The 15,000-nt window shown below is 47.2% G+C and overlaps 2 protein-coding genes across 4 annotated transcripts in view; both read left to right on the top strand.

Moving 5' to 3' along the window:
- Window positions 1–11,995, top strand: part of LOC105901314 (proteoglycan 4-like) — a 29,033-nt gene extending 17,038 nt beyond the window's left edge. The window contains exons 2-5 of one of the 2 annotated variants that reach the window (XM_031581028.1): window positions 3,302–3,386; window positions 6,579–7,055; window positions 7,391–8,007; window positions 9,904–11,995. In XM_031581028.1, the coding sequence (XP_031436888.1) occupies window positions 3,302–3,386; window positions 6,579–7,055; window positions 7,391–8,007; window positions 9,904–11,521 (2,797 nt within the window). In that variant the 3' untranslated portion in view covers window positions 11,522–11,995. Of the gene's footprint in view, window positions 1–3,301; window positions 3,387–5,280; window positions 5,592–6,578; window positions 7,056–7,390; window positions 8,008–9,903 lie in introns of those variants that run through there. The other variant, XM_031581029.2, reaches the window with a different exon arrangement.
- Window positions 11,996–13,834: 1,839 nt separating this feature from the next.
- crybg1a (crystallin beta-gamma domain containing 1a) overlaps window positions 13,835–15,000 on the top strand; it is a 19,169-nt gene continuing 18,003 nt past the window's right edge. The window contains exons 1-3 of one of the 2 annotated variants that reach the window (XM_031581030.2): window positions 13,835–14,341; window positions 14,430–14,477; window positions 14,842–14,880. In XM_031581030.2, coding sequence (XP_031436890.1) covers window positions 13,955–14,341; window positions 14,430–14,477; window positions 14,842–14,880 — 474 coding nt within the window. In that variant the 5' untranslated portion in view covers window positions 13,835–13,954. The remainder of the gene's footprint in view (window positions 14,342–14,429; window positions 14,478–14,841; window positions 14,881–15,000) is intronic. The other variant, XM_031581031.2, reaches the window with a different exon arrangement.

Raw genomic sequence — 15,000 nt, 5'->3', positions numbered from 1 at the left:
GTGCACACTGTATAGAGCGCGTGACAGGTGTGACAGGTGTGCAGACTGTATAGAGCGTGACATGTGTGACAGGGGTGTTCAGGAAACGTTGCAAACAGGATTGTTTTTCGGTTATTTCTGTAGTCTGGTGCTTACCCAGGAGAAAGGTGGAGCCAGCGAGAGATTAAAGTCTTTTTTTCACCTTCTGTCTTATTTCTGCCCCAGCATGCTTCAGACATGATGCCGCGATGAAACGTGTAAAAATGCCACGAAGGAAAGATATATGTTCTCATGCTGTGCTTGTATGGTACATTGTGCTTGTACATTTACACCTGTGGCATGCTCTGCATATGTTTAATAAAGTTTACTACAAGATGAATTCAGTTGCAGATATACAGATTATGTTATCAGATCCAGATAGTATCATCTGCAGTTATCTCTTGAAATCTCTTGACAGTAATCACAGATTCGTTTTTACTGATGTGAAATGAAGTATATTGTAGTGATAGATAGATAGATGGTTGGATACTTTATTAATCCAGAGGGAAATGTAGGTAACTGCTGGTAGTGCTGTTGCTATCTATATTTGTGAACAGATTGCATGGCCTTTACATCTTCAGTGTAAATGCTAGATGATGTTTTTTTTATTTCAGGCTGACCACCTTTAGTACCGATGCAGTTTACTGCAGTCACTAACCCAGTTTACTGCAGTCACTAACCAGTTTACTGCAGTTACTAACCAGTTTACTGCAGTCAGTCACCCAGTTTACTGCAGTCACTAACCCGGTTTACTGCAGTCCCTCACCCAGTTTACTGCAGTCACTAACCCAGTTTACTGCAGTCACTAACCCAGTTTACTGCAGTCACTAACCCAGTTTACTGCAGTCACTAACCCGGTTTACTGCAGTCACTAACCCGGTTTACTGCAGTCACTAACCCAGTTTACTGCAGTCACTAACCCGGTTTACTGCAGTCACTAACCCAGTTTACTGCAGTTACTAACCAGTTTACTGCAGTCAGTCACCCAGTTTACTGCAGTCACTAACCCGGTTTACTGCAGTCCCTCACCCAGTTTACTGCAGTCACTAACCCAGTTTACTGCAGTCACTAACCCAGTTTACTGCAGTCAGTCACCCAGTTTACTGCAGTCACTAACCCAGTTTACTGCGGTTACTAACCCGGTTTACTGCAGTCCCTCACCCAGTTTACTGCAGTCACTAACCGGTTTACTGCAGTCACTAACCCGGTTTACTGCAGTCCCTCACCCAGTTTACTGCAGTCACTTACAGAGTTCCAACTGCTGTGGGGTGTGGCTCAGGGGCGTGGCTGTAGGGGACCAATAGTTTTAGTTTTTTTATCCGATTTGAATCCTGTTGTTTGTGGTGTTTTAACAGAAAGCTGTTGACAAAGAACTGAGGAACGTTGTGTCTTCAGAGCAAAGTCAGATAATGCAAAACCATGCCTTGAAGAATACCAGAGAACGTGAATTTAGCAGGCACTTCTACCACTCTACTTGTTGTTTTTCTTCTTAGTTGATACCTGCAGTAGTTCACTTCAGTCTATTGGACCATTGCACCAGCCCTGCCTCCGAGAACAGGGCGCTGGCGTCAACACTTAAGCACTTTAGGAGCTATTAGGATCAGACCTCCCAATGCTCAGACTTGATTGATTGGTCTGTCTGTCGCGTAAGAACTGATTCTACTGGTTCATTTAAAAGCGTTTGTCACCCTCTTGTGGACATAAATGGCATCGTCACCTCCTGCTGCAATTTGTCCATTAAAGGAACACTATGCAACAATTTGACACTTTTTGAGGTATGGTTTTATAGGCAACTAATTTTGGCACCATCTTCAAATTCATTTTGATAGCATATGGTCATGTGAAGGACAGATAAACACCTGTCTTCCACACTAGCCATCCAAGATATAACCTATGTAGTTCTGTGTAACGGGCTGGAACCCCCTGCAAAAATGGAAGAAAAGCTTTCACACGCATGACATTGCCAGCTATACTGCCAAAAGACACCAGTTAGTGTATTGGCAAGTTCTATCCGTGTCAGCTGGGCTGATGGTGGTGTTTGCAAGGTTTTTGCATGCCTTTTAGGTAGTTAGCTTGCTAGTTTTGGAACAGAACTCCATAATTTGGAACAGAACTCCAGAACTCCATAAACTCCATAACTCCATAATTTGGAACAGAACTCCTGCTTTAAAGGAACACTCTAAGAGTCCAGTGAAAAGATGTTGATATTTGAGCTCAGCAGCCAATCAAATGACATCCTCCCTTCCATGTTTCTGGAATAGTGAATGGTTTGGTCTAAGCCACATTGTTTGTTTCCCATTTACAGACCCAGGACTGTGGTTTTTGAGCGCATACACGGAATGGACAGCTAGAGGACCGTCAGGAGCAGTTAGATGAATTTGACAGAAAGTGTAGCTCTCAAGGCAGTTTTCATTCAAATTAGATGGTGAGACATCTGTAAACTACCACTTGAATGTGGATACCAGCATTTGGAAGAAGTATTTTAAAGAAACAATATGTAACACTTACAGCAAGCATTTAAAGTGGGTACTGCAGTCCAAATTCAAAATATTGTATAGAATTGTCTCCCCCCGCCCCCTCCTTGAAGCTCCCACAAGTTGCCAGGTTGAGGACACTGAACCGACATAAACGAGCATTACTGTGTGTTCTCCTTCTTTCTGCGCTGTAAGCTGTCTCCATCTTTTAAATGCATCTCCAATTTACCCATGTTTTACCACGTCCCTGGTCATGAAGCTTTTTAGAAGAATGCCAAGGCTTTCTAGGTCAGGTAGAATATGACGTTATCTCTGTTGATCCAGGTTGTTTCCCCGTTTCCATGGCTGCAGCACACTGTGTTTTCCTGCCAATTTGTTTCATATCTGGCAACCCGGGGTGTTGAGATGGTACTGGAGATATGGGCAGTGGGTGGGATCACAGACGTTCCGCTCCGGAACACACAAACAGACGTTCCGCTCCGGAACAGAAATTTCAAAGGAGAACATCATGGATGTAGCATTGTTGTTTTTCAACTTAGCATGTTTCCTTAATTGTAATTGTAATTGTAACCTAAATTTCCCTCGGGATTAATAAAGTATCCATCTATCTATCTATCTAATCTCTGATGACATATCATGGTCATTTTATGATTTAGTACAGTAAATATATGAATACAGTAAATATGTTACAAATTGTTCATTTAATGAATCCTTTCACTTTTTGCATTCATTCATTCTCCCAGCACAAAACCAGCATTTTTATTTACTCTCTCTCTCTCTCTACCTCCCTTTGTCTTTCACTCCTGCAGGTTTGCAGATGGCGAAGACAGTGCCAGCATGTATGCTGAGACCTCTTCAACCCTCAGCCTGGACCTCTCCCGTCTGTCCAGGAAGGTGAGCCTCAGATCCACCTGTGTGTGTTTGTGTGTGTGTGTGTGTATGTATGTATGTGTGTGTGTGTGTGTGTGTGTGTGTGTGTGTGTGTGTGTGTGTGTGTGTGTGTGTGTGTGTGTGTGTGTGTGTGAAAACCAAGCTGACTTGTAGTGGTTGTCATCATGGATGTATGGGCAGCACATCATTTAGACTGACCAGCAGGGGGAGGTAGAAGTACTGTTTAGCAACAATGTCTAGCCTGCCAAAATCCCCTTGTACAGACTTAAGACGGGGGTAGAACTGTTTACCAAAATATAAATCTGCCCTGTTTATGGTTATTGCTGTTGAAAGTATAATAGAGATATCCCACAGATTAATCTATATGGTCAAACAATACAGTCAAAAAAGTGGGAGATATTCATAGATTAGTGCATTATACCTTTAAAGGCATTTGGTTCGGTATGGAAACGGTTTTGGACATGCTCATGGAATCACCTCTGTATTTAACACAAATGAGGCGATATCGGAAATGGTTGGTAATGAATCAGTTCATTAAATTGTTAAGTTCCTGATGATTGTGCATACAGGCTTATGCAGGGTCTGTCTTCCACTCTCAGTCTTTCCAGAAAAGGCCATTAGGGTTCTCCCTGTACTGACTGAGTGCTGTGGGACCAAAGAAATAGTTATGTAACCCAGACCTCAAACAGGATGTGTGTGTTGGGGAGGGGGTGTGTGTGTGTGGGTGGGGGGGGGGGGGGAGCCATAAAATAGATCACAGTTCAAGGCTGTCGCACCAAGATGGTGTGGCAGAATCTGGCGTGTCTATTTACAAAAATGCAAATCAAAAGTGGGACTGACAATACATTCTATGCTTTCACTGTTTTGCATTCCAATGGTTGTATGACCGGATAGGTCACATCTGTAGAGGACACAGTGGCACAGATAATTCACTGTCTCCTTTGGACCAGATCTAATCTAGAGTCATCAGCTGTCTGGAGTGTTAAAGATCCATCCTTTATATTCCATATGAGGAACTGTCCAAACATTACACACACACCATTGTTTTCCCAGTGTCAGATATGTTTTGAAGGTATGCAGCTTCACTGACAGAATAAAGGTATTGGTAAGCGACATGGTTTGGGTTTTGTTTTGGTCTGGTTTTGTCCATCTTCGTGTCTATACTGTCTTTGTGTGTGAACTTTTTTTCCTACTGTGAGGCGCATTGTGTTACCTCCGTGTATGAAATGCGCCGTACAAATAAAGTTTGATTTGATTTGATTTGATTTGAACTATGCGGAGTGAACTGCATTGAAGTGCGGAGCCTCCCTTCGTTCCCTTCACCGATACCCAGTACTAAGAAAGTAAGCTGAGGATATTTCATAGAATAGTATAGTGAGTTTAAGGAATGGGCCTTTATATTGTTACATTGTTACATCGATCTTTATTTAAACGAATTTGTTTTAGAGTATAATGTTTCACTGCAAACTGATGATAGGATAGGAGACCATTTTCAAAAGTGGCGAGGACATTGCTCATCTCAGGGACGTAGACTGAATCCATAATATGAAATATGGGTTTCCCCAGACTACTGACCAAAACTACCTCCCTTCCTAACTGGCACTTCGACTAGTGCTTAACTTGCAGCAGTTACATTCCTGCACTTCTTTTCTTTTTCTTATGTAAAGTAGTATTTATTGTTACACCAGGTTTCTATTGCTCGTAGCTTGACTGTTCTCTCTCTTGTACGTCGCTTTGGACAAAGGCGTCTGCTAAATGACTAAATATAAAAGCTTAACAAAGAGTATTTCATCTTTAATGAGAGAACGGGTGTGGTCATTTCATACATTTGCAGTGAATGAATAACTATGACTATCTGCTGTGTATTACACAATAGCACCCACAACTTAGGCTACCTGAGGCGCATTTGGAAGTTCGCCGAGCAGAGCTAGGCTGGTTGGCTAAACAGTTTCAAATCAGCAGGAAGCCTGTCATATTGACCTGGGTGTTCGCCAGACGCAGTCCGCTGGACAGGGACCACTTATCGTTAGTTCATTTTCGCTAATGCCCAGGAATTTATCTTTATGGACTGGTGAAGTTGTATATCTTGATTTGACTGGTGAAGCTGTGCACAGAATGCAAAACGGATACTGACTTGTGAAGCTGAGTTTGTCTTGATTTCTCTACACAGAAAACATGTCTTTTAATACAGAGCACGACGCCAATCTGGTAAGGAAATTGTCACAACTTTTCACAACTTGTTTTCTCACAACTTCTCACAACCTCGTGGGTAAAAACTTTTCTTGCGCTCTCCGGTATCTTATCCGTCTTCAGAAGGGACGACCAGTAGGCTACGGGAGGGGCGTGGAAACGCGGGCATTTGGGTAGTCGTCTTGAGAACTTGAGCATGCCCGATAAAGGTTGTGCCATGTCTCTTAACGGCAGCGTACTCAGCATGGAAGGAAGGACTAGCCTCACATGAACTATTTGAATTTCACTGTGAGAAATGGTTGGCTTATGATTTCAATATAGACAGCATTTGTAGTCTTCCTGTTAAGGTAAAGATAATTTATTTCACATATGCTTGCGTGTCAAAATGTTTTATTCCCATTTAAATAATTCCTTTCGTTGGCCTACGTGTCGTTTATCGCTGAGGTTTCTTATTGCTTTGTTATGACTGACAGAACCAGTCAAGTCATTTGTTTTACAGGACAACTGAGGTGGTATAGTTTTGTAACATTGTAATACTGTAGTACAAAAAAAGTGAAGTGGCTGATCTCAAGTTAATGAGAGTGCAGTTGTTACATTGTCATTTATGTAATTTGTAGTTATGTTGGCAGTGCCACTGTAGTGGTGGTCACCGAAGGTCACTGTTGCTAAGTTAATGATTAATCTCCTGCCGTTCCATATGCCAGTCGAGCCCAGGGGAGCATAGCTTAATAGTGTTCTGTAATGTTGCAAAAAAAAATGTGTATGAGAGTAAGAGAATGGTTTCAGCACAGTGGTTTCTAGTGCAAACCTCATAAAACTCTTGTGCTCTCAGCCCCCTTGTGTGTGGGTGTGTGTTTTGTGTGTTCATGTGTGGCTCCTCAATAAATTCTCTGCATAGTTCAGCTACTTCTCTCCCGTAACTTGACTTGATTTCTCTCTCTCTCTCTCTCTCTCTCTCTCTCTCTCCTTTTCTCTCTCTTGTCCTAACCATCTATGTGATGCCAGAACTCTGGGGGAGGAGTGCTCAAGCGCCTGGGGAGTTTCCTGGGTATCCAGAAGAAGAAGAGCCGCAGCATCTCCCAGAGCAGCCTGAACTACCCCACCGGTGACCTGGACTCCTCCTCGACCCTCGGCGACACCACCAGCATCCGGAGCATCGGCTCCATCATCGAAGACGGCGGGGACCTCCCGTTCGTGGACTGCTCTGATGACAGCGAGACCGAAAGCGTCAGGGGCGTGCACGTGTGCGAACTGCAAAGCGAGATCCAGAAGAGCGCGCAGGAGGGTCAGGCAGACGAGCCGGAGGAAGGTCCTGGCAGCAGGAAGGGATCTGGGGTGGATGAGGCGGAGGTGAGCAGCTGGAGTCTGGTGGAGGAGGTGAACAAGAAGCTCCAGGAGAACCTGGAGAAGACTGGTGGAGAGGGATCGGAGCCGAGCGAAGCACAGACCATAGCTCAGGCATCTGTCACAGGCAACAGTCAGGTGGGTGGTCATTCAAGGCTGCTGGCACTGCTTAAAAGAGAGCATAATCACATTACGGCTGGAATTCTAGCTGGAGTTCTATTTTTGTTCCCCTTTTTCAACTGATTTTCCTTCCTCTCCCTTTTGTTATTCGGAATCTTTAACTTCCAAAGTGTTTTGTCCGCTTCTTTTTGTCCTCTGCGTCACCATGAACTTGGTTTTTCTTTTCATCCTGGCACTCTTCTTGTTTGCGTCCATATTGCTCCTCAACTTATACTCCTTATGTTACCACAATGTCAGTTTTCTTGTTCCAACTCCAACAAATTGTCTTTACATTTTTTTGTCTGGTTGCTTAGGTCAAATCCCCTGTGAAAAAGACCGTTCTGATACCGAATCTCACTAATCGAAACAACTACTCGGCTCTGGTGGGCGTGACCCTCGGCTCCAAGTCCAGGAACTCCAGCACCAACGGCCCCATCACTGAGGAGGAGGAGGAGGAGGAGGAAGGAGAAGCCATGGGGAGGAAGGGCGCTGCCCGCCGTAACCCCCGCAAGCTGAGCACGGCGGAGCCTCACACACCCACGCAACCACGCACACCCACGGAGGCTGGACCGCAGAGTGTAGAGGAGGGTCCCTCCACAGACTCACCTGTGCTGACCCCACCTCCAGCACCTGTCAGCGCACGGGCAGGTGTGACAGCAACACCTGTGCCAGAGGTGTGTGCTCCAACACAGCCGAGCACACACACGCCCTCCCTGACGGAGAAGACACACACACCCTCACCAGAGGAGGATAGAACGGCTTGCCAGGAGGAGGCTCAGAGCACAGAGGAGAAACGCAGGAGTGTCAAACTCTCCCACAGCGAGAAGGTGTTCGCCAAGCGTTTGTGTGTGAGTCCACAGGCTAGTGTGGACGAGGACACGGCCCAAGAGCAAGACCCGAGGAGTGAGACTGGACAGACGTCAGTAAAACTGTAAGTACTGTGTCTCTTTACCTCCACAGACATCACTCTGTGTGTGTGTGTGTGTGTGTGTGTGTGTGTGTGTGTGTGTGTAGGAGAGAACGAACTGCAATCTGAGCCCTGTGTTCCCATGGCCTCTTGTAGATGTGAACAATGAGGTGCAGATCCCTTTATAAACCCAGATCCTGCTACAGTGTTGACCACAGAGTGCGTTCTATTTGCTCCAAATTGTTCTTAAAAGGCCTCACCAAACTGACCAAAATGCTAAACCAAAACACATATACATAATTTTCAGTATGAACTTGGGGTGTTTAGTCACAACACCAACATGCCTCAGTTTGCCGTTTGCCACCAGCAGTTGCAAAAAGAGAACAAATGATTAATACGTAATTATAAAACTAGCAAGACATGTCTTGGCATAAACCTAATAGGACTCCATTATTTCTGGTCATTTCTTTCTGTTCATGCTTGTAAATGCAATCTCCCTCCAGCAAAACTGTCAGCACAGGAGTGGCTTCAACAGTCATAGCCAAAAGCACGGCTGTTGTTAGGTTTGCTGCACTACAGTATCCAAGACTTTGAGAGGACTAAGCTGGTATGTGGAACCATTAAGCTAAGTCTGTGGTCGGGCTATTTTTGAGCCGCTCTCCCTTCTGGAGCGTCTGAGTCATGCAACCGCTCGCTGCTGCACGCGTCGTCGTGACTCAAGCTGACCACAGTCTAGCTGTTTATCTGCCCTAATGAAAACGCACCTAATCAAACTGCTATAGCTTTGCAAGGGACTGGAGGGAGGGAGGGAAGGAGAGAGAGAGAGAGGGAAAGAGAGAGAGATGGAGAGAGGGTCGAAGGGGAGGGGGAGGGGAGGGGATCACATGTGTGCACCCAGACACACAATCACACAAACACACTTACAGACATACAGCACTGCATAAATGTACCAAAGTAATGTGTTTTGTATATGTATATAAGGACAGTTATACTCACACTAACCTGATTGTGCTCAATCTGGCAAATGTCCTACATATTCAAATGTGTACAGCCATACATACACTAATCGGACACCATAGGAGCCAGATAGCCCTGCCTCTATCTCAGGTTTCACGGCCAGCCTCAGATAAAGCTGAGCGGTTTCGGGTTTCACGCCCATTGAGTTAGCTGCTCGGTTTTTATCTGAGCGGTTGTGAGATAAAAGTTTTTCTTTTTTAGAGAGTGGAAAATTGGTCTGTACCGGATGGAGGTAAATAAGGGTTGCTTATTCTTCAGTAGAGCAGTGTTGAGTTTCATAACACACACACATAGAGAGAGAGAGAGAGAGAGAGAGAGGGATGGGTGAGAAGAAGCTGCCATAAACATGTGATGTGGAAAAGGAGTTGGGCCAATTTTCATTTCTGTGCATCGTAATCCGTTCCCTGCTGTAGACTAGAAAGGGTTTTGGAAATTACAGATGTGCCCTTGAGGCTGAAGAATACACCAACCCTGTTGTTATTGTGGCTTCTTACTAGAGCCTGTTTAACCATGTGCAGGGTTTGGACAGGGCTCCTTTTGACAGCACATTTGCTCCTCTGTATGGTGGTAAGATGAGGCTTAATTACCTGTAATTGGTGTGTTGGCTCGCTGCCAGAGGAATGTGCATGTTCACGTGCCTGTGGTTCTATGGCATATAATGAAGTGCCTGGTGTTCTGTAGGTGAGTGTAGTTTTGATTTTCTACTTCATCTCAGCTTGATGGAAATAGGATGCTTTGCTCTCGTATCTTTGTGTGTGTGTGTGTGTGTGTGTGTGTGTTTGCATGTGTGTATGTGCGTGTGTGTGTGTGCTGGTGCGTGTGTGAGAGAGAGAGAGAGTGAGAAAGAGAATCTGTCTATCAGGCACAGTCTGACTCTATGTTTCCGTTGCTGTCGTTTCACAGAAAGTTCAAGGTAGAAGGCAAGCGGCTGACACAGAAGACAGCGGACCCCATCGCAGACACTCCCGAGGAGACCCCAGACATCCAGCATGTAGACGAACCTCCCACAGCCACAGACAACACAGAGATGCCAGGGTACAAATCACAAGCAGGCCGGTCGGTGTCAGGGTCAGGGGTCACTGGCAGACCAATCAGACAGACGGACTCCAGGGCTAATGAGTCTCCCGCTTCAGCCAAGGCTCCACCGGCCCCGCCAGTGGCCCCAAAGACCATAGCAACAGTATCTAAGGGCCGGACTTTGTTAGAGAGTGTTGGGGGGACACAGAACACTCCCAAGACTGGAAGAGAACCCAAGTCACCCACAGTAAAGGAGTCACCTAGCAACAGTCAGCCAGAGATTAAGTCTAAAATTCCCAAAATGCCTCCCTCAGATGGTGTGCAAAAGAATTTCCAAGGCATAGATGGCAGTTCCGATGTTAACGGTCGCTTGACTTTTGGGAAACAGAGAGGAGGAAAGGGGAACGGGCCAAAGTCAGATGACCTTAATTTAGGTGACCAGATTGCTCTGTTGCCCGGGGAGACTGAGACAAAAACAAATGGAAAAATCCAGAATGCGCCCAGTGCCACAGTACCAACCACAGAGCCTATGCCAGGTCCTGAGGCCACACCCTCGAAGGAGCCTGCCAGCCCCCTCCCACGGAGAGACACTGGCAATGGGAACATTAGCCGAGACCAAACAGGAAAGCCTTCTGAAATGACTGCAGCAGAGAAAAGTCTGGAGGGGAGACAAGGCATTTGTTTGAAAAATACAGACGCACCAAGCGGATCTAAGGAAAACAGCACGGTTAAATCACAAGCACAGACGCCCACGGCTAAGAGCAGGCTACCCAAAGTCACAGAGGGCAGCTCCGTTAGAAAGCCCACTGATGGCAAAGTCAAGATGAGTGACTCAGGTGGAAAAAGTGCCCTGCTGAAAGACAAATGGGCAAACAAGGCCCCTCCCGCCCCTCCCAGAAGCTCCCCGCCGCAGCAGGAGCGTCCGCAGCAGCTGCAGCCAAGCTGTAGGAAAGGCAAATCAGAGGCCTCACCTACAGGAAGTCGGCTGCCCCGCCCCTTTCAGTCCAGCCTCCCTAGGCAGTCCTCGAGCGAGGACTCCAGCCACGGAGAGGGTGAGTCACTTAGTCCAACTGCACTACCAGAGGCCAAGCAAGAGAAGCGTGACTCACAGTGGGTAAACGGACCCAGCGCTGACAGTACGGGCGCCGATGCTGAACGGAGAGGACCTGTGAGAGCTACAGATGTGAAAGGCGTCTCAGGAGTGGAGCAGAGAGAGAGCAGCAGCAGCAGCAGCAGTCCAGTAAAGAAGCCTCCTCTACCCAGAAAACCCCTCCCATCCCGCCTCAAAAGCCCCACAAAACTCAAACCTTTGAGGGACAGTGAGACGGCAGAAAATTCTGCCCAGCTCTCAGCTTCAGTAGCAGAGCAGCCGACGACGGAGCAGGGACTGGTGAAGAACTCCTCCACGGAGCAGGCTGCGAGAGAGGCAGTGGCTGTTACTGGCATGGGCAATACGCCGAGTGAGGCGAACAGCAGCTACAGCAGCAGCAGCAAGCAGCGATGAAACCGTTACGAAATCAGATGCAGAGTCCTCCGACTCCGGAGGCTGTAAATCTCAGACAAACGAAGACCAGACCAGACCAGATGTGGATCCCGCAGACAAGGTACAACAGAGCAAGCCAGATGTGGGCCGCCCACCGTGAGGACGGAAAGTAAACAAGCGAGAGAGAGGGAGGAAAAGAGAAATCGAGCGCCGGCGGGGGAACCGCGGCGGAACATGTGGAAGAAAAGCGCGCTGTTGCTGCGAAGCCTGCTGTGGAGAAGACAGCCAAGCAGACAGGAAAGGACTGTCCTGACCCCGTGGAGGTGAATCTAAATAATAAACCCACCTCCTCTAACTCATGTTCATCTGAAGTCAAACCTCCTGCGAGTCTAAAGAACACAGAGGCTAGTAAAACCACAGCAGACCTTAGGGAGAAAAAGCCTGCTCTTGAAAAGACTGTGGAGAAGACACAGCAGCAAAGAGGACAGGAAAAATCAGAGCAACAAGAAGCTAAATCTCCCAAACCTGTCTCACCTGACCAAGCCTCTGCACTTTCAAAAGACACAGAATCAATTACAGCTGCAGCAGAACATGTAGAGAAAAAGCGGGTTCCTGAAAAGATGGCTGTGGAGAAGACACCAAAACAAAGAGGAAAGACCACCACATCTGATCCAAAGGAAGTGAAATCTCCTAAACCTGCATCACCAGACCGCATCTTCAATTATCCCAAGAGTCAGAAAAACTCAGAGCCAATCCAAAATGCCTCAGACGTCCCCAGTGATGCGAAGGCTAAGCGTGAGGAAAGGCCTGTGGAGAATGGCCTGGATGCTGTGGCTGCAGGTCCACCCACAGCCGTGGCTGCAGTCGTCCAGGAGAAAGAAGGACTCAAAACATCTGAGAGAGCCTCTCAGGAGAGTCAACAGAAGAGGGTCGCGGAGACACCGAAGTCAGAGGAGAGCACTCCTGAGGAGAGCAAACCACTGGATACAGAGGCACCAGTGAGGACGGACGAGCCGAAAGAAAGGAGGAAGAAGAAGAAAAGAGATGGAAAGACAGCAGAAGCGACTGCGAAGAGCATCAAGACCCTCGCTGTTGAAAAGGTTGAAATTCAGCCAGAAATTGAGAAAATAGCAGACAGAACCAAAGATTCCAAAGACTCCCTGCACTTAAACGAACCCCTGACGGAGAACATGGCAAACCACCTAAACGAACCCCTGACGGAGAACATGGCAAACCAAAATAAATCCAAAGAGGGACCAAAGGCCATTGCTTTAAAACGCTCGGAGGACAAAGCTGTAAGTCTCACTGACTTGCCCAAAACAAGCACGGAAGATGCTGAAGATACTCCCAAAGAACGCCTTCCATCAAAAGTCTCTCCACTCGCTAAAGACCTCCTGCCCACTCAAGCCAATACGGTAAACAAAGCAGAAGCCAAAGAGAAAATAACACCTGCTGCCTCAAAAGCCAAGGAGGAGACTGAGGCATGCAAGGCTGCTGCCTTAAAAGCCAAGGAGGAGACTGAGGCATCCAAACCTGCTGCCTTAAAAGCCAAGGAGGAGACTGAGGCATCCAAGGCTGCTGCCTTAAAAGCCAAGGAGGAGACTGAGGCATCCAAGCCTGCTGCCTTTAAAGCCAAGGAGGAGACTGAGGCATCCAAGCCTGCTGCCTTTAAAGCCAAGGAGGAGACTGAGGCATCCAAGCCTGCTGCCTCAAAAGCCAAGGAGGAGACTGAGGCATCCAAGGCTAATAAAGCAGCCACAGCAGTCGATGATCCTCCCCAAATCCTCCTTTCGCTGAACCTCCCCGCCACCGTGAAGGGTAGTCACGACACCCCGTCCAGCTGGTTAGACGTCGACAACAGCTTTGGCAAGAGGCCGCGCCATTTAGAGAGGGACATGGACTGCTCCGTTAGCGAAGATGACAACCTCGATAAGTCTGGCGACTTTGACGACTTCATCCAGAACATCAAGGAGCTGGGGACCCCGTTCTCCTTCCCTCCCAAAAAACATTGCCAGGCCAAGGCACCGTCGCCCCCCTTCGCAATGCCCGCCATCAAGGAGGACCGCTTCGAGAAGCCATTTGACCCCGATGCGTTTGACTTTGGGAAAAGGAAAAAGTCCTACAAAAGAGATCTGTCTCCCGCTATGGTCATTAATAGAAATAACAGGGACAACAGTACGGTCCTGCGCAAACGCATGAGCACAGAGGATAGCATGGTGTTCCAAGGAATCAAGTCCACTTCACGCTCCAGCCGCAAAGACACTGCTGGAATAGAAGACCACAAGGGAGAGGGCAAACTCCTCGACGAGGATGACAACAAAGGCAAAGACCAAGACCAAGACAAAGAGGCAGCTGAAAACGGTGGATTAGCCTCCTCGAGGCTAGGGCGCATGTCCATCCTGTCCAGCCTGACGAGGTGGGATAAGCCCATCGTGACTCCGTTCTCTGCTGCATATGAGGCAGGTGGTGCAGGTATACCCGCAGAGAGTGGCTCCTCCACAGGTGGATTTACAGCCAACCCCCTCCGGCCCATCTCCCCCTTCCTTCACTGACGTCCAACTGCCCGACCTGCTGGAGAAGTATGTTAAGAAGAAATACACCCCTGACAGCAATTCAAAGGCCTTTGAGCCTCCCAATCTCCTGCCAGCCATGGAGATGAACACTGGCCCCAGCGCAGTCACCGCCCCAGGCATGGAGCAACACCTCCCTGGGCCCACCCCGTCTCCAAATATGATCCAGCCCTCGCCTCAGAGCATGGAGCAACACCTCCCTGGGCGCACCCCGTCTCCAAATGTGATCCAGCCCCCACCTCAGAGCAAACTGCCACCGACCCCTATCAAGGTGAGTTAATTGACTTGAGTGGTTACAGTACATCAGTATTATTATTATTGCAAAGCTGTGCTGATTCGGCCTGTGTTGTATTTTCTAGAGCTATTACCATGATCAAGGATACATGAAAAGATTAGACCCGACCCAGGTCTGTCACTGTATCTTTTCTTCTTCTGCTCTCATCCTCCTGTCTCTTGCTCTCTGCTCTTTTATCTCTTTGTTACTCTGCTTGTTTGTACTGGAAGGCTTTTTGCCTTCTAGGCTTTAGTTCAGGCTGGGTCTGGACCTGTTAAGTCATTTTTCACAAGAGTTTGTCAACCTCTCTTATTTTCCACTTTCCGTCTTTGTGTCACTACATCACCCGTCTCACTGAAGTGTGATTTTTTTTCTTTCCTGTGTTTTATTGAGACGGCATATTAGTAATGAAACAGAAACTGAGAATATTCAGCGTATTACATGTGTCACTCATTGTCAGCCTGTTTAAAATATTCCTCTGAATATGATCCTTGCAGACTCCAACATCACGAGGCTTCCACAAGCGTCCAGGAAAGGTGTGTCTTTCTAAACACAACCATCACACATTTCAGTTTTAATACATTTGTTTCTACTTATATATATTGTTGTTTTATGTCCTATGCCCCAACCACACCATGTCAATTTCCTGTATGTGA

Source organism: Clupea harengus, chromosome 14 (assembly GCF_900700415.2).
Source record: "Clupea harengus chromosome 14, Ch_v2.0.2, whole genome shotgun sequence".
Taxonomy (NCBI): Eukaryota; Metazoa; Chordata; class Actinopteri; order Clupeiformes; family Clupeidae; genus Clupea; species Clupea harengus.
This window is presented reverse-complemented; position numbering and strand designations above follow the sequence as displayed.